This window comes from Manacus candei, unplaced genomic scaffold (assembly GCF_025592945.1).
Source record: "Manacus candei isolate 608988 ecotype Guabito, Panama unplaced genomic scaffold, ASM2559294v1 h1tg000067l, whole genome shotgun sequence".
Lineage (NCBI taxonomy): Eukaryota > Metazoa > Chordata > Aves > Passeriformes > Pipridae > Manacus > Manacus candei.
In genome coordinates this window covers 5155262-5179159 of record NW_026138115.1, presented here as the reverse complement: position 1 = coordinate 5179159, position 23898 = coordinate 5155262, and the positions used below count along the sequence as shown (strand labels likewise).

At 38.2% G+C, this 23898-nt stretch overlaps 1 protein-coding gene across 8 annotated transcripts in view; it reads left to right on the top strand.

Moving 5' to 3' along the window:
• The first annotated feature begins 1262 nt into the window (after positions 1 to 1262).
• SPATA7 (spermatogenesis associated 7) overlaps positions 1263 to 23898 on the top strand; it is a 36742-nt gene continuing 14106 nt past the window's right edge. For 2 of the 8 annotated variants that reach the window (XM_051806649.1, XM_051806644.1), the window contains exons 1-4: positions 1266 to 1379; positions 11695 to 11775; positions 12442 to 12534; positions 13518 to 13565. In XM_051806649.1, the coding sequence (XP_051662609.1) occupies positions 1352 to 1379; positions 11695 to 11775; positions 12442 to 12534; positions 13518 to 13565 (250 nt within the window). In that variant the 5' untranslated portion in view covers positions 1266 to 1351. Of the gene's footprint in view, positions 1380 to 9396; positions 9458 to 10314; positions 10425 to 11670; positions 11776 to 12441; positions 12535 to 13517; positions 13566 to 13824; positions 13926 to 14254; positions 14375 to 23898 lie in introns of those variants that run through there. The other 6 variants (XM_051806646.1, XM_051806645.1, XM_051806647.1 and 3 more) reach the window with 6 other exon arrangements.

Below are 23898 nucleotides of genomic sequence, written 5' to 3'. Positions count from 1 at the left end.
ACAAAATGCTATCAAATTACTTTGTTTTGAGAAAAAAGTAAGGGATTTGTGACATCATGGTTGACGGTAGTTGAAATGCCCCAGCAATAGATGTTTTTACAAAAAAAGCAGTCGGAAAGACAGAGGACCACCAGAGGATGGAGGACAGATGAGTTTCCAAGGCATACATTTCCTCTCTCACCCATCCCAGACAAATTTAACACAAACTACATTTTGAGATTATTTTACAGAAAATAATTTGGCAGTTTAGACTGCCAAAATGAACACTACAACATGAAGCATAAGAACTAAGGCCATATCAAAGGAGTACTTAATATTGCTAATGGGAATATCTAAAATTATAAGAGATATCACAACATTCAATAGTCAACTACTGAAAAGCTTTTGGTAGAGTCTACAAAAACTTTAAATGGGAGCTTTAAATGTGGCAGAAGTAAGGAAGAAATGTTGTTTTCAAATACCATCCCCTTGATTTTGTTGTGATTTAAACTACATTCAAATTATTTTTCCTAGCATGTAAGAAGATGCAGCAAACTACATTAAAAAACATGTATTTAGCCTGTAATTTATACTAATATCTAGATAGTGAAAGTGAATGCCTTTCCAGCTGGGGCTACATGTACCCTTTTGTGAGGTGTCTGGCTATGGAGGGGACTGCAGTGCCCCTGGCAGGTCAGTGAGAAAAATCTTCACACAAAATATACAAAAAAATCTCAGAGATTTCGCATTAAGGAAAACAGCAACTTGCCCAACAAAATGTAAATATAAGCCTATCACTTCTTCAGAAAGTTCAAGTCTAGCACATCAGCATACATATATTAATCAATGGGATAAATCCTGCTTATCAAAAGTTTAATTTGTAGTTCATTTCTAAGGTGCTTCTTAAATTCTTCAGTGTAATGCACTGGGAACGCTCTAAGCTCTTGATTTGTCACTTGCTTCTCTGAAATATGAGCGATTTGCCGTAAGTTTCTCCCTGGCATTCATTATTCTTCGACTTCCTGTCAAGTTACAAGAAATAGGCTTAGATAATGAAGGACAAAACGGGGCAGAAACTTTCTCCTGGCTGCAATGCACCGCTGGAACGGACGTTTCGAGCCCGCCCGCTGGGGGGACCCGCAGGGCCCTGCGGCCTCTCGGCTCTGCCCCCCGGGCCGGGGCTTCGGGGGCGAGGCCTCACCGCGCTCCCGCCGCCATGGCAACGGCGAGGCGGCTGAGGCGGGACCCGCCGGGCCCGGCCCGTGTCCCGCTCCGCCCCACCCGCAGCGGGGGACGAACCGCCACTGCCGCCGGGCCGAGCGCCGGCCGGCGCCGCCCCTTCGGGCCCGGCCCGGGGCATGGAGGGCTGAGGATGGAGAGCGGCGGCAGGCGGAGCCAAGGTGCGGGGGCTCGGTGGCGGGCGGGGGCTGCCTGCGGGCGGGGGCTGCCTGGCGGGCGGGGGGCTGCCTGGCGGCGGGACGCACTACCGCCCAGCCTGCCCCGACCGTGCCGGCCGAGGGGGTGCGGGGCGCGGCCCGTCTCGCCTGGGGCTGAGGGCAGGCAGCGCCTCCCCCTTCCCCGCTGCGGTGTGGGGGTGGGCACGGCGATGGGTCGGGCACGGAGCCTGCGGGGCAGCGGGGGCCGCTCGGGGTGCTGCGGCGGGCACTGAGGGGGCTCGAGACTCGTCCCTCTCGCACCCGGCCCCCCGAGCTGTGGGCAGCGGGGCCCGGGCGGGGCGGCGGGGAGAAGAGCCAGGTGCCGGGGCTGCGAAAGAGACTGACAGCCTAGTGTCTAGAAACTCCCTAAGGGTTGTAATCCTCCCAGCGACGGGCCCTGGAACTGGCCGGCCCGCAGCCGTCATCGCGCTGTGCTCCTGTGTTGTACCGGCATCGAGAGCCGCTGTGGGCAGCTTGTCAGGCGGCCAGGATCCGCCGCTGCCTTTGCGAGGCCCAAATTTCTGTGCCAACTTTTTTTTGAGTCAACTTTTGTCTTCTTCAAAGCTGGTATTCACGGTTTGTTATAGTGGATGGTAGCCTGTGTGTTCAACATCATATGGCATTTGGCTGCAGATCCAAGTATTTTGGCTTGGGACTTTAATGCAAGTGTAGTTGAAAAATAGAAGCCTCAAAAGCTTTGAAGGTCTTATAAATGGTTCCTTACACACGTTTAACCATCTGTGGGCTGCTCTGGTGCTCTGTTCCTATAGTCTTATGGGTGTTGGTCATTCATGATAAAAACAGGCATAAACACGCAAAAATGTTTGCATGAACCAACTCTGGAATAAGATATTTTTAGATATGAACTGGATTACATGCATAATATAAAACTATGGTAGGAATTAGTCTGTCCTGCACTGTAATGTCAAAATTATACATAGCTGCATAAGGTCAGAGCCTTTGAGATAACGTTATGCTTTCATGTTGCATCTCAGTGTCAGTTCCAGTCTTTGGAGACAGTGACAAATGTCACTTCAGAAGTCTGATAGCAAAGTAGAGCTTGAACATGAATTCTAATACTACATGGGAATAGGAAATTCAGGCAAAAACTAGTATCTTGTGCATCCAATTTTTATGGTCTCATATAGCATGAAGGCAATTTTATTACAGATTTATTCTTTTTCTGAGTCTTCTTGGTTTTGGTTGTCAGAATACTTTTATAGACAATCAGAAAGCATGCTAATTGTTGACTATAAAATGGGAATATGTAGGATGTACAATCTAAATTTCATTCAGGTTGCAGCAAGCTTTGTTTGAATGACTTCTGTTTAACAAAAAAAAAGCTTCAGAAGTAGGAAAGAACCTACCGTGTGTGTGTTAACAGGGGAGGCTACTGCTTCTCTGCATAGAAAGTTATGATGGAGTCCATAGTGTGTGACTGGCTAGCCCAGTGTCTGGATTCACAGACACACAGGATGAATTCTTACAGAGAACAAGGATTAGCATAGGCAGAGATAATAATTCCTTACACTGAACTACCCTAAAAATTTTTGTGCCTGAGTAAACTTAGAACAGCCATTGGATTGCTTGCAGACAGTTTAAGAAAGAGAGAGAATAACACATCATATTTATGGTTTCTCTGTAAGACAGTTGTATCTACACACTGTCCATCCAAAACATTAATGCAGAAGAGGTGAGATACCCTATTCCATGCCCTTGTGTGTTCTGTGCAAAGTTTATTGTTCCGACTTTGCCTCATTATTGTAAAGAAAGAACCAAAAGATTTTATTTGTTTTGTATCAGGGTTTGGTTTGTCTAGTGAGAATACTGAGCAAATAGAATTCTTTTTTTTTTTAATATATTGAACTATATAGGATTTGCATGTAGGTCTTTTTGAAGTTCAAATAAGGCTGAGGGGTTTTTCCCCCCATAGAAATATTGAAGAATTAATCCGTTATGTTTTTCCCTAATTCCAGGTATAAACCTCGAAGTTATTTATGGTAGTAATTTCAGGAGTCAGTTAATATACTCACAGATTTGTAGTATGACCTCAAATAATCTGAATACTGTAATTTTAAACCAGTTTTGTTGCTTAAATCCAGTCTTCTGCACTGGGCTGTTTAATTCCCACAGCCAGCGATTTGCACATACCTGAACAGCAATGAAATCATACGCTTACTGTTAGTCAATGACACACATTTATGCCACTTTTATAATAGTGGGAAAGTCATCATTACTTCTGCATGGAGGATGCTGTTAGGTTTAGGCAGTTTGCACAGGCTTCAAAGATTCTAAAATTAAATTAAAATACTTCACACATTTTCAGACAACGCTATTTTACTTAGATTTTTACTGCATTGCAGTAAATCCTTGCATTAATTTGACTGGAACTGAAAGGGTGTTAACACAGATCTGTGACTTCTGAACTGCTTTTTTTCTTTGTATTTCTTCGTTTGCCACTTGAACAAACAGCTTGTTAAACTCAAGCATTATTTGGTAGTATCAGTTCAGTTTTTCAGAAGTTGAGTTTAACCATTAGTCAAATAGTCTATTAAGTGAGTTTTAATCACTTAATGTGATTAATCCCATCTCCATTCAGCAAATAAGTTTGTATAAGGACTTAAGTGCCAAATTGGTCCAATTTCATTGAAGATTTCTTACATGCTTCAAGTGAAATACCTGTTAAAGTAAACAGTATTCAAACCATTAACCCTGCTAGCTTCTTTTCTTCATATTATACCCTGCAACTTTCTCTATAGCACAGCGGGTCAAGGTTTCTCTGCTCTGCATTCTGGGCAAGGCTATCTGTGCATTAGACTTCAGCTAATCTATTTCCAGGTAGAAATAGGAGAGGGTGGAAGTTAATAGCACTAAGGGGACGAGGGAGGGGGCATTCTTGTAGGCACAGATTATACTAACAAGGGAGATTTTTTTCCATACATGTAGAAGAATCTACATATCGTGTGTCTATATGTTTAGACATATTATACATATATATACATATATTTTATCTCTTGGTCTGTGTGACAGTAGATATTGAAACACTTTCAAACCACATGTTCGTAGGATGACATGTTGAGTTCCACATAGCAGTAGAAGTCAGAGCACACACTGGTTGTGTAGGATGTACTCATGAGGTTGTGATCTAGCACCCTTGAATAGTAGCACCATTCCCCCAGGGGAGTTGTTATGGCACATAGTGGCATATGCTCCTGGATTACCATGTGCCTTCTTGCACAGGCACAACTATCCAGGGAACTCAGGTTAGTAACCTTGTAAGACAGCGGTGTCTGAACTGTGGTACGAGTATTGATAGTTGTTCACCTTTCACTTAGTAGCAGCATATAGTCACTGCTGGAACACCATCCCTCACACACCCTTCCAAAAAATCAGAAACTGCAGGTGCCGCTGCTAATTCCAGAGATGCTGCCCAAGCAAATGATCATAGAATCATAGAATTGTTTAAGGTGGGAAAAGACCTTTAAGGTTATCAAATCCAACCATCAGCCAGGACCACCCTCGTGTTCACCATTGAACCATGTTCTCAAGTGCCATATCCACATGTTTTTTGAACACTTCCAGGCATTGTGACTCCACCGTTTCCCTAGGCAGTTGATGCTTTCTAAGCCAACGTTTTACAACCCTTTCCATGAAAAAAAATTTCCTAATACCTAATCTAAACCTCACCTGGCACAAGTTGAGGCCATTTCCTTTCATCATGTCATTGATTACCTGGGAGAAGAGACCAACACCCACTTCACTACAACCTCCTTTCAGGTAGTTGTACAGAACTGACTAAAGTTCATTTGCTTCTGTGACTGCATCTTGTATTGCCAAATGTGCTACTGACACACAGCTCTTTGTTTCTGCTTTTGGAGTATGAATAGAGCAATAACTTGCATCCAAAACTTCCCTTAAAGGCCACACCTGTAGCTAGAAAAATTTTAACAAATATTTTTCGATAATTATTTCATCAAATATGACTCAGTATCTTTTCAGGCTACTGTGCTATTTCATTAGATTTCTTAAATTTTTCAGGGAAGGGTTTGACTCTTGAAACTGAAACATAATTTTGGTTGCATGGTTTTAATTTATGCAGACTATTATTGGATTATTAGTTGTAAAGGACTGAGGGACCTAACTCTAAGGCACTGGGAGTACATGTAAAGAAGAGCTTTTGTGTAATCCAGCATGTTAAGTGTATAAATAGCACCCATCTAATTAACAGCTTAGAAGGTTATGTGTAGTGCGTGTCAAGGTGTGTATCACTTTCATCGTATTTTGTCTGTGACACAAATGATCCCATGCAAAATTCAGATGGAATATTTGGACTTTTATGAAATCAGGGCATTGTGTTTTCTTGGGGCTTTATCAAGTTCTGCAACAGAAAATTTAGGTAATAATGACTATTTTTAACTGAATTCTGCCATTTCTTAATGAATCTTAAATGTGATTCTGTTAAAGCTGGCTTCACATCCACAACTTTATACTCTCAGAATTGGTAGGAGTTTTGTTATCACTGAAATCAGAAAAGAGTCCAAGAGGCTTCTGTTTTCCTTGCAGGAATAGGGAAGAAAATACAGGTGTGATTATTAAGTACTCACCATAACTTTCAAATAAAATTGAATACTATCTGCATTCCGTAAGTGGATAAATCTAAAGCCACGTTTGAAGATCTCTCATGATTGCATTGGTGTTGTGAAAAACAAGTGTTTTAACCCCTTCTCCTAAAGGAGGAGTCTGTGGATGGGTCACTGCTCTCTGCTGGCCCTTCGTTCTATCTAGTTCTGCATCTACTGGCCAACTTCAACCATTAGAGTAAGAACTAGGAGTATTGTCAGTGACTGCATAGGAGAAAACCCAACAAATTAATACACATTTTTTAGAGAAAGTAATTCTGTTCTGTGTTCTTTCCCAGATATGTAACTAAAGGGTAAGTACTAGTCAGCCAAGGATAAGCAACCAGAGAAGCTTAAACTAGATGACCAATTGTAGTATTCATAGCACCTCGTCAGCCACAGCTGAGCAAGTAGGGGATGGTTGAGGGGAGGAATGACCACAGGTAAGGAAAAGGTGGCAAACTGGGGACATGAAAGGGGTTTAGGGGATATGGTATGAAAGATGGGAGCTACATGGACAGGAGAGCAGGCCTCGTTAGTAGTAATATTAGTAGAGTATACTTTTTTTTTTTTAGTTATATCATCATGCTAATATAACAGACAAATAGTTAGAAATAGAAAAATTAGTTTCTTATTTAAATAAATTAAGTTTAAATCCAGTGCGGATCTTCTTAATCAGGTTAATCTTTTAATGTACTTTCAGATATCAGTTTTTACTCTATATATTTCTGTGTTGCATTCATATGCACAACAATTTCTGTAGCATAAAGAGGTAATGGATACTTTAGTTTAAAAATTCACATAGTACCAAAAGGAGAGTAATGTGTATTTTGGGGCATAGTTTCATTCCTTTAACTATGACCTTGTCAGATATATTACATTAAATGCTTAAAGGAGTTTCTATCACTGCTTGAACTCATTTTGGATTTCACAGAGATTATTTAAACCATTTTTGTTCCTTCCTCAGCATGTGTACAGCATTAGTGCTGTAGTGTACTGTTAGTTGTATGGAGTTAGAAGAGTGAATTCATAGCAGGAAGAAAGACCACTGAAAAGATCACTAAACTAGTTGGTGGAACAAAGGTGGTAGTGATAGAGCATCCTTGACTTGCATGAAATTCACAGCACAAACCTTCTGCATGTAGTTGCCTGAATTACCCACTTGAACAAAGGTGTCTCAACTATTTCAGGTTTAGAGCATTGAGATTTTGGGGGAAAAGAGAAGAGGAAAAAGAGCTGTCAGCGGAAGAAGTGAGAATACCAAACCTTTAGTGTAGTGGCTAGAGCGTTTGTGCAGAGCATTTGTCAGTTTGGGCCCTTATCAGCCTGAGAGGGATCAAATCCCCAAATACCATGCAAACGATGCAGTTCTAGTCTGTTAGAGATAGGGGTACTTTCTACATTGCCAGCTGAGAGGAGGCAAGAGTCTTGGAGCCACAAAAAAACCCCCAATGCACAAAAGGGTTAAAATATCCTGACAGAGTGATAAAAATACTCCTCTGGAACAGCTGGGAGACCTGAGGTCTAAATCCATCTTGGTCTGAAGGTTGTTTGAACCTAAGCTAAGGTCTAGGAACTGCCCTTTGGAAATTATAGTGTTCACACATCTCTGCACAGTTAAATAAAGGCTTTATGTCTTGTAGTGCTGGATTTAGATGCCTATATCCAATATCCCACCTCCAGTCTCTGTATTTTTTATGGATTATCTTTTAAGTAGCAACTCTTGGTGGGTAAGGATAGCCTGATTGATTTTTTTCGGTATATTTTATTTGCTGTGGCTGAAGTACACACTTGTTATAAAAATAGCAAGTCTAATACTTGTGTTTAAAATCTTTCCTGGGAGAACATTGTAATGAAAGACTGGGCTTCTCTCCAGTACATATTCACTTTCCAAATCTGAAATGGCTTTGTAGAAAAATGATTTCCATAAATTCTCCATATCCACTAACAACCAGGAAGCAAAGTAACAAATAGAAACCACCAATTTTCATCATTTTTAAGACTGTAAAAATAGAATTAAAGATAGGATGCATTTAAAATTAAAATATAATTTAAACAAAATATCTTAAAAATCTCTTTGAAATAATATAATTATTACTTAACTTAGATACCAGCTGGAAAAAATTATAGGGAAAGTTTTTTTAAATTTTTTTCTCTTCTTTGTTGCATATCACACAAGGAATTAAAAGATCAAATGAATTTCTAAAAGTTCTTAATATGTTTGCTCTCTGTACTTCAGCAGAACACTCATTATGGGAATCCTAATTTTATATTCAGTGTGGACAGTCCACTTATATCTGTGAGGAAATTTATGTTTAGATCACACGTATCATGTATCAAAGATAGTTTTGTAGTTATCTTCCCTTTGTTTGGTTTGTATTTGATTAACTGTGTACACACATGGCTGGGCTTCGCGAACGAAGATTTGGGAAGGGCTCTACCCACGTTTGTTGCAAGCACACTGGTGGCTGAAAAGGCCAATACAAGATAAGCACGTCCGGTTGCAGAAGGCACAGCAGAAAGACTCCTTAGGTGGTATATTCTGCAAGGCACGAATCTTTCTGCGTTGTCTTTTCTCCTTGAGGGTGATCCCGCCTGCTTTCTCAAAAGCATCAGCAGCGTTGTAGATGGTGTGTCTCCAGACCTCCCGACTGGAGGCCAGAGTAGACCAGTTATGGTGGTCAACATGGCCGAGGCTGAGATGTTGTTTCAGGGAGTCCTTGTATCTCCTCTTCGGGGCTCCTCTCATGCGGCAGCCGGTGGCAAGTTCACCATAAAACAGGATCTTAGGGAGGCGGTGGTCCTTCATCCTGGAGACGTGCCCTGCCCAGTGCAGCTGTGTTCTCAGTAACACGGCCTCGATACTTGTAATTTACTGAAAATCCAACCTACACCTTTAAAAGGATCTTTACATATTTAAGCCTTCAACTTAAGTTGCTTCTGCTGTTGTGCAAATAACTTTGAAAACACAACCTGAAGCTAACCAAATACCTGTGCAAGTCAGAAGACAACGTGAAATTATAGTTGTGAAACATTTGACCATTAACACTTCCTACCTTACTTCAGCAGGTAGAAATATTTCTCTGACATTAGCAACATGCACCTTCATTGTAAATATTTGACACTTTAAAAAGCAGTTTTGAGTTTCAGACTGGAGATATTGGGAGAGCATTGTAAGTTGACTTCAGTGTAGAAAATGTACGTTTGAAGGAACGTGTATGTGAAACAGCCTGGAATCCTAAGGAACCAAAAATTTGCTTATTTGCCTTTTCTGTTTCAGTAGAACTGAACATTATTTTAGCCAAATTAGTTTCTTTGACCCTTTTTCTGTGATAAATTTTCTACATGTTTTGTGAAAACAGGTGGTTCACAGAGAGAGCCTCAAACGCCCTCACTGACACACAGCTTACAGGAACAGCTGAGGTACGTTATTTGGCCTGGGAGTTAGAGAATCTAGGAGCAAACACCATAGGATACCATGGGTGGACCATAGGAAGCCTTCATCACAAGTTCTGCTGTTTGTGGAAATACAAGAAAATGTAGTTTGCCAGAATAGAGGGCCCCTAGAATCCAACCATATATTAAAAAAAAACAAAACACTGTTCAGCATTAACTTTTACCCAGCAAGGAAATATTCTAAACAGCAAGAAGATGTTGTTTGTTAATGGTGTGCAAGTTTTCAATGAGTCCAGTACTAGAGGGGCTGCAATCCTGCCATTTCATGGGTATCCTAAAATAAGAGTAGTTGTGAATGCTTTTATTTAAGGTTTTTTCACTTCCTGAAAAAGGCATCAAAATTGTAATGGCCTAGGTATTTTCTAAGGAAGTTCAAGGATACTTGTGAAAGTGCTGAGTACACGTTATCCTGCAATTAGCAGGAGCAGGGTTGCAAATCCCTCTGGTTGGATCAGGGACTTGAAAAATTTCTTTGGTGGCATAGAAATTAGAACATGCAGGGGGAACTGAGATTTGGGAACGTAGTGCCTGAACAAAGGCTGTGACGTCTTAACAAGAGATGTTGTGTTTTCAGTGCGTTTTGGGCTTCTGTAAATCAGGGGTTGTGGTGTGGATTGGGAGTGACTCCGGTGCTGTCCACATGTCCACAGCCGAAATAAAGGACACAGAAATGTTTTTAAGTTCTTCTTCTTGACATTTTCTGACAGTTTTTCTTGCCAATGAAATACTGGTCCTGACTTTTTTTTCCTCCTACCCTCTTCCCTCAGATATAGATTAGTTGTAAAGGACAAAACCAACAGCCAGTAGTGTTTTCCATAGAATTTATTCTGTGCCATCTGCTGGTGATGTGAAGCAAGTGAACATTTCAAAATCGTCTGGATTCTCTGTAGTGCTGAACAGTTACGTCTCCAGCTGAAGACAGTAAAAGCAACAGGTTTCTGAGTGTCTCTTATCATCTTTAACTCAGGACAAAGTCATTTATTTACTCGAAGAGAATCTACTGTAATTATAACAATGTCTCTTCTGTCACATAAGAATGAGTTAGAGGTGCTGTTGTAAGCATTGATCTGACAATACCACGTCTGCCTCCCTCTGGAATCATAACCTAGCTCTGAACTACAGAAAATAATGGAATATTTAGGTTATTTTGGGGAATTGTGACTAGAACACTTCTTATTCTCAGGTGTCTGCTATAATCTAGATTTCTGATATATGGGTGGGGTTTTTTATCATTAAGTGAAAATTTTATCAACTGAAATGTTATCATCTAACATTCAAGTCCTCTAGAAGACTTGCATTCTTTAAATGTGTACATTGTAACTTCAGGAAGTGGCGGGTTTCAGGGTGGATCCAGCTATACTGTGAATACCACACATATGTAATAGTGTATGGTGGAGAAATATAATACATAAACAGGAAAGAAATCCTTTATTGACAGAGGTTTACAGTCATTATGGAGACAGTAATTCTAAATCTAATGAATTTTTACTATATGTTTGGAATTTTAATATTTTTAAAATTATTTAGCATTGTTTGTCCCTATGTATGCTTAAATCACAAATTAGGAAGAATTGTATCACAAGGGGAATTTAAAATGAGCCATTTGAAATTGATATGGGTGAGCAGGATTGTTGTCCTTTGGCTTTAGAGAAAACAGTATAAAGATAAAACAATTGCAGGACAGTTAGCATTTCTTTTTTTTTTCTCTTGTCCCTTTTTTACTGCGAGTCTGGCAACTTCCCAGCAAAGGGAGTGGGAGCACTATTATTGCAAACACCACCTCTAATACTGGAAAGCCACAGAAGCCTGCACTCTATAAAGGCTGACTTTTGAAAGTATGAAATCCTTATAGGAATTCAAGATTGCCCTGGTACTTGTTGTGCTTTGTAAGAGAGGAGATTGAATCTGTTCATACAGATTTAGTGTCATTTCACAACAGTGTTCTAAAAGTGTTGCAGATTCCTAATTCATGTGCCAGTTTTTAAATCACATTTTCCCTGTATCTTGGTGTTTAGATTAAGTTACTTAAATACACTGTTGTATTTCAGTAATAATAGAACAATTAAATAAGATTTTTTCCCTCAGTGGGAAAGGTCCACTAGAACCATTCATGAATTCCTTGGAGAAAGATTCTAACTTTGTAAAAATACACTTTGGGATTTTTTTTTTCTAACTTTCAGTTTTTGTTTGACATTTTGTTGAAGTGAGTGAACACCCACCTGCTGTCATTCCCAGATGTGGTCCAACAAGTCCATTTAAAGGGCACTTAAGTACTAAGAGTAATGGTAAGTAACATGTACTTTCATCAGAAGATTGACATGGTTCTTCTTATGTCAATTAATTTATTTTATGATTAAAATGTTATTATAATTAAAACCTTTTCATCAAGCTATTTGGTGAAGTTTATAGCACTTAGATTTAGTATGCATTACTGAAAATGCTCTCAAGGAGTAAGTTTTGCCTTGACTGTACTGCTGGCTATAAATAGGTAGCAAGACAAGCAAATATATAAAGATGTCACATCTGTGTTAGCTGGAATATATATATGGTTACCACTTAAAGAATCCTTGAGGTTAAAAATATTCCTTTACAGTCAGTAGTTTACATGGGCTAGTGTATGTTTCTGTGCCATCCTTGCACCTCAGACACTTTTTTTTCAAACAAGCATAGAGGGAAGAAACAGGAAGTTTCCATGCTGACATTTTCGTAGTCCAATTTCAGCCACTTGTGTAGCTGTTTATTGAGTTAGTGGACTCAGTGGGAAAAAACAAAGGAGACACAATGGTTTCATGTGATAGTAACTGGCAAAGAAAAATGGCTGCCATTGAGCAAAGAAGTTAAGCACACTGTAATTTAAGCTTTATGACTTTGAATTGAAGTTAATAACAGTTTAAAATTTTAGTATTCTTGTTCTCGCCTTTGTAGTGTTCAAATGTATTTTAATCTTACAGCTTTCTGCGTAGACTCATCTCAAAGTCTGACTAACCAATACCTCATCAGAGATCACATGATGTTTCATTATAACAGGATGCTTTCAGCCAAAGGTAAAAACCTGCATGTATGAATTAAGTTTCTACCCCTAGATTTAGCTCATTCCTTCAGAAGAGGCTCATATCAAGAAGGAATGAACTGGATTGTAGTAAGTGTACAGTTCCTGTTTCTTACTAAAACCGGCATCAGCAAGGAGATATAACTGCTATTTAATAATACTTTTATATTATTGAGATTGGAATTTTTGTATTAAAACCTTTTCCTTAAGTGTTACCAAATATATTACCCTAATTTTACAGTATTTAGTGCTTTAATGGTCTCCTTCGACTTTTCTTGAAGTTATTCTGTGATTCTGATATATGATGAAATAATGAATTTATAATTAATTCAATTAACTCTAATAATTAATAAATAATGAAATAACGTGCTGAACTGAAAATCATAGTGACAGTCACAATAGCAAAGATACAGAATTTATTTCAGGAATGAAGGTAGAAAATTTTCAGTTAAACTCAGACCACTATGTCTTTTTTTATAATTTATATTTTATAATTTAATAATTATATATTTTATAATTCTTTAATTTAAAAAATTTCATTATCTTTTGTTTTTACTGCAGTAAATATAGTAGCAAGTTTTAAGGACCATGTATTTCCAAATGAGAAAATCAAGTTACTGGTAGAGTCCCTGCTCACAAATATAGTGTTATCTCTTATGTAACATATTCAGTATCCTTGGGTATGCAGCTAAATGCCATCAGAACAAAATGTACAGAAACCTTGTGTAAAGAATCTTCATTTAAGTGATGATTCTTACTTTAAATATATGTTTTACCCAAACAGCTTTCTCTTGCAAATTCTCTGAATGTATTAATATCAACCTAATACTTTAAGTACATGGTAACTATCATGTTTTAAAATAGAGAAGAATTAAATTAGTCTTTGTTCTGTATTGGTTTATTGCTATTTTTTCCTACCTCTCACATATATGAAATAAATACTGAATCATTCCCATTTGGTGTTTTTCTTATTTTTAGCAGCTGTAGACTGCTCAGTGCCCAAAAGTAGGCTGACCAGCATCAAATGTAAGTACTTGATATATATATATTCTGGAAAAGCTTCTGTAAAACTTACTTAACACAACAAGAGACAGAGAAATAGAAGAGTAACAACAGAATATAATAAAGCATTCATGTATCTGCTTGTTTATTCTGCTTTCACATCATTTTCCAGCTAGCTGTAAGAATCTGCAGCAAATGTGAGATCAGTGAGATGGATCTGTCAGTGATGACTTGTGCTTAGCATGACAGTTAATTTTGCTTAGTATCCTTTTCATCCACACAGGCAGACAAAAATGGAGCACATAAGGAGAATTTCAACATTTTCTCCTGTTGTGTGATATGATGTAAGCTTAAACACTCAAGAAGAGAGCTTGGTAGTGCCAGGTAAAGAGAAATTTTGGGAATGTGGGCACCTGGGAACTGAGGCTGAAACTTCTTGTTCTGTTGTGCAGAAAACAGAGCCAATCACAACCACACAGCCCCACAGCCTGGATTAAACTGCAGTTAATTTTTCTGCAAGTTGTCTAATTTCTTAACACTGTTTAAAGATACCATTATTGTAGCCTTACTTCATAGCGTTAGCCAAAGTGCAGTACTGTCAAATAATTGATTTATGAATAACTAAATGAGTATATAAGTTAAAGTGGATAAATAGCAGCTGTTTGTTAAAATATCAAAGATATATTTCTGTTATGTATCTGTCTTTAATGCAGTTAGAAAAAGTTCTTCATTCTCCAATTTCATATTCAGTTACGACTGCTGAGGTACTGGAGAAAACAGAAGTCTTCTTTAAGGATGGAAAGTTAAATCTTCTAATGACTGAATACTTTGTGGTTAGTATCAAATTCAATCAAGCCAAAGTGATACTACCTTTTAAAAGTATCAAGAGTAACTAAGATATCAATCATCCTTTTGGCAGACTCAATTTCATTAGCACTTTTTTCAGTACTTTGGCATAAAGAGTTGAGACTGAATTAAGCAATGAGCTGCACCAGGATCAGAGATGCTATGCGGGCTTGCCTTCTGCTTTCAAACGGTACAGCACAAGTAGTAACAGTATTGCAGGGATATTTAAAGCCTCTAATTGCAGTAGGAATTTCAGATCACCTATTTTGTAGAGTCACCTGAAAAATGTCTTACTTCTCATGCTCCACCTCTACTGAGCTTTTCTTTGAAACAAGCATGAAAATAGAGGGTTGGTGTAAGAGGAATATTTACAGCTGTGTGTTTCTATAATGAAAAACTCATGTAGCTTTTCTTTCTGCATCTGCTAGAATCTTTCTTAGGTTCCCTAATTAACAATTAGTCTTCCATACCTTTTCATGTCTTGGGTTTTTCTCAACACCAACAAATGCCTGTTTGTTTTAGAGTCTGCTGTCTTTACAGATAAAATGCTTCTGAGCTGATAGCTTGTGTGATTCACACTGGAATGAGCTTCCTCAAATAATGAGTTCATTTTGGGAGACAGCGACAGTGCCTTAACCTTAACAGATAACTGTCCTGACACTTGCAGGTGTGCTCTGAGTGAGGAAATTTCCATTTCAGATGGCAAGGCTTTGTGCAATACATTTCTCTTCCAGTTCATCCTACTCAGACTGCTGTCTGACTATGTACCTCTGTCCTAGTCACAGACAGAACATTAATCTGCTGTACAGTGTGTTGGAAACATTTCACCGTTGTTGCTGCTTTTGTTTTTACCCATCTATTTGGTAAAACTGGTACACTAAATTCTTGCTAAAGAACAAGGTGCTGCTACTGTATTTTATCTTATTAGAACATGCATACAACCAGCACAGCCCTAGAAGATATTTCTTATTCATGAGAGAAAAAAACCTGGAAGATGGGGGGGAAATAAAGCCTTTTATTACAAAAAAATTCCTTGATTTACCTACAGTTATTCTAGCTTAAGACTTGGGAGTGCTAATTCTTACTCAGTTGGAATTTATTATATTCCCAAAATAAAGCTGGCTCCTAAAGTGAAACTGAACATCATAGTTAAGGCTTTGGATCCTAGTCAGTAGCACAGGATTCATTTGGAAGTAATGTTAGATTTACTTCTTGGTCTCACAGAAATGAGTATACATCATGGTTAAATGGATCTTCTTTTTATCCTTAGATTTAGCTCAGTTCTAACATACAGTTTGTTTCCTTGATGTTCTGCACTGAGCAGAATTGCACAATAATCAAGTGAAAATGAATTTACTAGTTTTTAAAATCTGTTTAACAAAGCAATAAATAATGTATTTTTTTTCCCTTAAAAGTGGCTTCTCAAGACAGTATTATGTCTCTGCCTCACTTTATAGGTTTCATTTTTTTAGGTGCTTTATGTTCCCTAATAAAAATTAGAGTGCCAAGTTAAAGATAAAAATCTAAATAATAAAGCAAGCTTATGTAAACAATAGAATTTCTATTAGAATATTCCTCAGTGTAGTGTTTTTACTTTGCGTAGTGGGCACCATCAGAGTTTATTTGTCCTCCTTGAGCTTCCTAATCAAGATAGGACTTCTGCCAACACTAGATCAGTCAGAAAAGTCTTGGAAACTTCCAGGGATGGAGATTCTGAACCCTGAGAAACCTCTTTCACTGTCGCAATATGTGTGGGTCTAAAAGGTTTTTTCCATGTATCCAATTCAAACAGTGTCGGGACTAGAACTAAACTTGCTTGAAAGCATTTATCTTGGCAATTCCAGTTTTGAAGGACATATTTTGGATGGTGGATTGTAAGGGTTATAGATGCCATAGCTAAAATTGTTGTTCCATGATGGTCAGTGGCAAAAGTGTCTCAACTGCAACAGGTAGGTCCAGGATTTTCATGTGTGCATTTGTATTAGATACTGAAGATCATCCTTTCTTAATAAGAGCCTTTGAGGATTTCTATTGCTACTCAATGTGTGCATGTAACTGGTTTTTTTTTTTCTGACCTACTTCCTTCACATGTTCCATCTGACTGAGATGACTTTACAGATAAGGAACTCCACCACGCAGGGTGAAATTTGTGCAGAGTTATCAAAGGGATAATTCCATGGGACACATCTACTTTCAAATTCATCATTATTGGTCTCACTGTCTTCAAGGTATTTAAGGTTAAGACTACACAGGCATACCTTGTTCAGTATCTGCAGTATTCTCATAAATTCTAGATGTTTAGAATGAAATTGAAAATCATTTCGATTTTATTTCATACCTAAAATTAGAGTAGTTGCGTTTTTTCCTACCATTCTGTGCACTGTTCATCAAGACCTACAGATTTCTGTACTGTAATAATAGCACAACCAAGTGGTCCATGTTCAGGTGTTAAGCTCAGTGCAACATACCATTTGTAGAGTCTCTGGAAATCCACTGGAGAATAATTTTTCTTCCTCTGCCTTTTGTGAAACAGATTAATGTGGCGATGATTGCCAATAACTCAGACAGTACGAGTTTTTAAAAATGTGCTGAGGAAGAAAAGTAATGGAACAGGATTTTTAGAATATTTTCAAAACAATTGCTGTTTTCTTGCTGGAGATGGGACACATAATTTATCCAGGCTCAGTTGCAACTTCAGTGTGATTGAATATCAGCCATGTCTCTGTAAAGTCACTGAGAATGAGGGGTTTACAGCTCTATTCCCCCAGTAGTTCTGTGCCTGTCATTGCTTCAACTGAAGCATAGGATTAACTTTTTTCTTTTATTTTTGTATTCCTTGTCTTATTACTTATTGCATCCCAAATAAGTTTGCTGTTCCCCCTCTATTTCAAAAGAGATTTGGGCAGGGAGGTAAATTTTCAATTTGAAATTATAAGATTTATTAATAGGATAGAGTTACAAAACAGAATTCCCACAGATAGTGTTAAAAAACATCCTCTGAAAATATACTTCATGTACTGCTAAAATAGCAGGTGAGTATTTCCCTTTGGGGTTGTTGCCATGAATCAATCATTAGTGTTTAAGAATTAAACATGATACTGTAGTTGGCATTCTTCCTGGCCATCTGAATGTGTTCTGTCCTTAAAGTGGATTTAGTTTCCACTGTTCTTTTCCTGGTATCATAGCTGGCAGCAAAGTAGGCAAGGTGCCATGCCCCTGGGCTAGCAGTGAGCATGTTCCTGTGTATTAGATCAGCCTTATTGACTTAAAATAGTTGTTAGAATGTGAAACTTCTTGAAATGTGAAACTTCTATGTTCAGAATTAGTCCAAGCATGCTGATTGATACCAGTGGCCATTAGAAGTCTGTGGTTGTGGAATTTGAGCCAGAAAACTTGACAAAAGCTATGCCAAGTAAGACAGCTGCTGCTACACATGCCTGGTTTCTAACAGTACTAACTTTTCAACCCATCTGTTTAGAGATTTTTCCACAGGGCATATTGATAGTACGGACTGAACCCAGTGATTAGTGAGCTTGGGAATGCAGGTCTCTTTGGTACTGGGGGGGGGGGAGAAGAAGAAGGGAAAAAAGTATTCTGAGAAGTTACCCATCGTAAATCTATTTTAGCCTGATGGAACTTGAATACTTGGAGGGAGGGTGGTGAGAGATAGGGAGAGACAACAGTTCAAACTGACCGGTAATGTTGTTTTTCTGCTCTTTGAGGGGTTAGATTCAAGTGGAAATATCAGGAAGTGCATACTATTATGTAATTCTGTATTTAAATCTTAATTTTCCATGTGAACACAATATGTAGCTGTCTACCCTTTACACTATGAAAAGCAGAGATCTGTGAAAAGCTGTCTTACGTGTTTAGTTGTTGCCGCTGTTTTACAGGACACTTTCATAAAATCTCCCTATCTTTTTTTCTGTTGGGTCTTGTCCTTGTGTATGTATTTCTTAAAATAAAAGTTATGAGCAATTAATATAAGCTCTTTCAAGTCAAACACTCAGATAATTCTGATGTTTGTGTTTTCAGAGTTCAAGTTTGTCTTTGGCAAAATGTTCTAGTATATTTATCCAGTTCAATTTTTTGGAGAGCAGGAAAACCCATTGGACAAAAAAATGTTTATGAAACTGTACTTTTCTGGAGCGATTGTACTTTTTCTTTCTTTCAGAAATTGTTTACTTTAAAGTTTCTTCTATAGAAAAGTTTTATTTTTTTTAATGAGAGGTAATTTTAGATATGTTGATCAAAAATACATTTTTCAAAGAGTTTGCAGTTGTAAAAAGATCATCTAATCTGACATCATGAGTTGAGCAGACCAAAAATTCCATCCAGTTGTGCTCAACAGGTAAATTTATTTACTGTGGTAAATAAAACACATAAACAATAAGAGCCTGAAGTCTTGACTTGTAAAGGTCAAGAAGTAGAGAAAACATAATTTCCTTTTCTAGATGTTGCAGCAGTTCATCATCATCATCATTGAAAATGTGTCCCTGATTTTTAATTGAATTTTCCCAGCTTTACCATCTGTCTGTGGATGGGGAGAGTTGTTGCTTTTATACAATTTTCCATTACTGAGGATCACAAAATAGCTATAGCATACCAGAGAACAAGAATAAAATTATGCACTCCATTTATTCTCAGCTTTATTTCAGTACAGTATGTATAAATTGTCCTTGAAGGCTGCCCTAGGAGTACCTTGAGACAAAAATCACTGTCCAAGCCCACCTAAGCCAGATGGACCTCTCTCTAGGGTGCACAAATAGAGGTTTACCGGGGCAGGCCTAGAAGTTTTCTACAGGGTTGGTGCAGGGTTCCACAGTTTCTGTGTAGTAGACTGTTGACAGACTGCTGTGTTCTTCATGCAGCTGGCAGATGTATATAGGGGATGTCTGGTGGATGAGGACCTCATATGAGGTCAGAGGTGAATGGATTTGAGATAATCCTGTGGTTCTAGCCTCTCCTGAAATGCCTGTGAAAGATTTATGTCTCACTGTTAGGCTTTATATCCAAGCATTCGCAATTACCAGATTTTGCCATTAGTATCTTTGCCAAGCAGTGTCACATTTCTGAAGTACATACCCTCATGCAGACATTACTTTCTGTTTGATACAAGCAAGTCTTTAGTACCAAACCTTTAATAAATACTTTGTCACCCTTTTTTGTGGTGATTCCTCCCTTATTTGATGAAACAGTGCTACTGATAGTGGATGTGAAGAAGGACTGCAGAGTTATCTCTTAGAGTTATGAAAATTAAAACTTCGATGTTAAGAAATTTCGATTGAGACTTACAAGAAACCTGAACTTCATAGCCAATGACAAAATTCAGTTTGCATTTGATGAGATCTCACACTGTGTGCTTAAATCCTGGTGTATTGGGGGGTTGTGTAGAGCTAGGAAACTGATAGTAAAAATTCTTAAGGACTTGATATGCTGAACACTGCAATTATAGTTGCTGCAGGCACTTCAAGCTCAGCAGAAATGATGTTTGTATGGTTTATCTGAAAAGAATTCAAAAGGGAAAAATAACCAGAAGTGTGTTACTGTAAAAATAACATATAAAAACACAATGGATAAATGCTCAGTATTGAATAATTCTTTTGGGATACATTGTTCTGCAAGCTGAACTCATTTTAAATCTAACTTAATATTTCATGGTCTGCCCTGGGTTATTTACATCAAAAATGAAATAACTTGAAGGTTAACTGCCAGTTGTACTGTGATATGACATAGGATAAATTTAGGGACTGGAAATTCAGAGCAAAGGACAACCACTGGCATTCCAAATTGTACTGTTCTTCTAAGTGCAGAGCTTTCAAGCTGACTAGGACTGCAATATGCATGATTAGTTTGTTTCTTCCACATTTATGGCATTTGTTTTATAACCCTGTGCATGTCCAGAAATAATGCTGCAGCCTAGACCTAAGAAAAAAGAATCAAGCCTTTAGGGGGAGTGTTCTAATAGGGAAATAAAGCTTTGGGATCACCGCTTTGAAGTGCAGTGTACTCTGCAAAAAGAGTATTTGCCTAGGCTGAAGTGTTCCTTCTATAACAGATTGATCAGTATTTTATAAGTATCTCTTTATGGGGAATGCTACAGTTTAACATCTAAAATTCATGGTCTTCCTGGGGCTTCCTCTCACTGGCAACAAAATTAAGAGAACAGATTCATGGGGTGGATGCAGTAAGTTACAGAATCTAGTTTCGCAGACTGAATTTATCTGATACTCAAAAATTAATACTTTTTATATTTTAATACATTTTCTCTTACTCTACGTCTTTGTAGTGGTTTTGAGCACAGTAGTTAATGAGATATAATTAATCTCAAAGTCTCTAATAAGGCTTTTAAAGGGACTCATTATTTGGATCTATAGACTGTATTTCTTTATTCCTCAACATTTAGTTTTCCGTTTTTAAAGAGATGAAAAATAACCAAATGGTTTTCTTTTTTTCATTTATTTGTCACAAGGTGCTTATTATGATGTACCTTTCCCATATTTAACTCTACATGTGTGTTATATTTCTGGAGCCAATGTTCAGTAAAAGCTACTTGCAGTGAAATTATTAAGTTAACAAGTGCAGTTGATGTTTACTTCCCACTAGTCTTTCACAGGATACCACTTGTCAAATTTAGTTTATTAACCTCTCTGAAAGCTAAAGAAGTTGTATCTGTAATTGATTTGAAGTAAAGATACCTTAAACAGTGAGCAACATTTCCAATTAACAGACAAATCTCCCTTTTAAAACTGCATATTTCTTCTTGAATGCTGGTCTCGTTCTTTCTGGGTTTAATATAGTCACATTGCAGAACAAGTGGTTATGTGTGACAGCCTTAAGTATCTTCAGCGCCAGTCAATTTTAATATTGTAATTAGTGCCTCAGAGGTCCAGGCAAATTTTCTCTCTGGCTAAAATCAAATGTGAAGACTGGATTCTCTAGTCCCTGCTTGGGTAAAGAACATGTGAAATAAGGGGAGGTAGGCCGTGTTCATGTTTTCACACTTGTCTGTGTCACTTGCTGACTGCCCCCAGGCTGTCCTAACTTACCTCCAGCTGCCTGTTTACATCTACATTAACTCTTTTCAAGAAGTATTTCTCTATCCTGCTTTGCTGGATTCACAATTCCTAGCTTTTACGTCTGATCTAGCCTGAAAATTTGTACTTTGGCAGTAAGATGGGTATACTTCTGGGATTTTCTGACATTCTCTTTTGCATATGTGTGTGCTGCCTTTCAGTATGCATGAGTGACTTTATGGCTTTTGGAACAAACTTCTTAATGCATTAGCTGAGCTAAGCTCACTAAATTGCGGGTGTGAGGAAAAGACATTACATTTTCCATGCAGATGACAGTAGTCCCAGTGGATCATTCTGGCATCCAAAGATGGCCTTAGCTGGCATACTTACTGTTCTTTCATTCCTTAGTCTTGGACATCAGCCATGCTTTGGGTAAAAAGAGTCCCAACATACAGTCCTGGAGGAGGTTTTTTTGTAGCTTTGAATGCCAGTAGTAAAGGCAGAATCTGTGCATGTACATCAAATTTCAGTCTTCATCCTGTAAAGAGCAGAATAAGGACAACACAAGATTCTGTTTTGCAGTAATATTCACGCTGCTTTGCACTTTGCCTAGACACTCCTGTTAAGCAGGTGTATGCAGGTGGAACATGCAGGAAAATGATAAAGCTTGTCTTGTCTTAGGCAAACCCGCTTTTCACCTGAGCACTTGAATGTAAGGAGCTTGCTGTTTCAGGCACCTGCTTGCACTTACCATACTTCTGTGTGATTTGCATTTTTCTTTGTAGAGCTCTCATTCATGCATTTTTCCCTAGATACACATTCAATACACACCAGCCATCACCATTTTACCTGGGCACTAGGCAAAACGTGAGTTTTTACAGCTTCCATGCATGTGCATACACGGACAAACTGTATTGGCCCAGGATAAGTCATTATTTAACTCAAGCATATAAAACTTCTAACCTGTAGCTAATTTTTGAGGGCTTGTCTGTAACTTTTAAGACAAATGCAATTAGAAATAATAGTAATTTAGAATAGACACATAATAATAATTCAGTGTAGGAAGAAAAATATTCTATTTTAATTATTTAATAGTACAGTATATTTTGTCCATCTTTTACAAGGTGTATTTCTAATTCAGAGTTGTATATGTAGCATATTTAACTTCAGCTAATATTTTTCCAGTAATAAAAGCAACTTCATATTGTACATACTCTAATAGCATATGCTGGATTAATCAGCCACCATAAAAGAAATTACTTTGTATTTTCCATATCCATTGTAAGAATTGAAAGAGAAATAGGTATTTCCCTGAGAAATGAGAGCAAGGATTTTACATCTGAAATTTCTAGCTTAAGAGGGGACTAAAGTCTTTAATAAAATGAATACACATATTTAAATATTTCCTGGAGATTAAAATGTGTGTAGGATACGTGTACACATTGAATGCATTTTAAAGGTTGATTAAATGTCCTCAGATTGCTGTAGGTCTCAGCTGTCTAGAAGAATGTACCACAGCAATCCATGAAGTTATTTACATTTCCATGCATTAAGTAAAGTAGTGCATGTGAAGGTTGGGGTCTAGCAGAGTATGATATAATTACATTATGAAACCAAAGAAGAAATTCTGAAAGGCCTTTCTATGTGTCTGATCACTGTGGAACTGTGTTAAACGACTGAGAAATGTGATCAGGAGTTAAAACAGGTTTCATTGAGCAGACAGACTTAAAAAGTGTGCTTGCTTATATAAACCCTCTTTTTTCCTGATTGGAAATGAAATTATTAATGTTTTTTATCAGCCTCATTTGGATTTTTCCACTTTGTGAACTCTGAATACTGTGTACAGTTCTGGGCCCCTCACTTCAAGAAAGACATGGAGATGCTGGAGCATGTCCATGGAAGGGCAACAGAGCTGGTGAAGGGTTTGGAGCACAAGTCCTGTGAGGAGCAGCTGAAGGAGCTGGGGTTGTTTAGCCTGGTAAAAAGGAGCTTGTGAGGGGACCTTATTACTCTCTACAACTACCTGAGGGTGTAGCCAGATGGGGGTCACTCTCTTCTGCCAGGAACTAGTGACATGAAGAGAGGAAATAGTCTTAAACAGGACCAGAGGAGGTCCAGGATGGACATCAGGAAGAATTTCTTCATGGAAAGGCTTGGCAAGCATTGGAATGGGCTGCCCATGGAGGTGGTGGAGTCACCGTCCCTGGAAGTGTTCAAGAAGCAATTGGATGTGGCACTTTAATGCTGTGGTTTAGTTGACAAACTGATGGTTGGTCAAAGGTTGGACTCGATGATCTTGGAGGTTTTTTCCAACCTGAATGATTCTATGATACATATGTGACACCTGGTTGCTCACAATATAAAAATCTTTGGACTGCAAGATAGCAGATGTAGGTGACTGGTTTAGCTGACTTGTACACAGAAAATTTATCTGTCTTTTGGACTTCTTTATCTGATGGCATCTGACTTATCTTCTGACGCTGCAGATGGGGTCT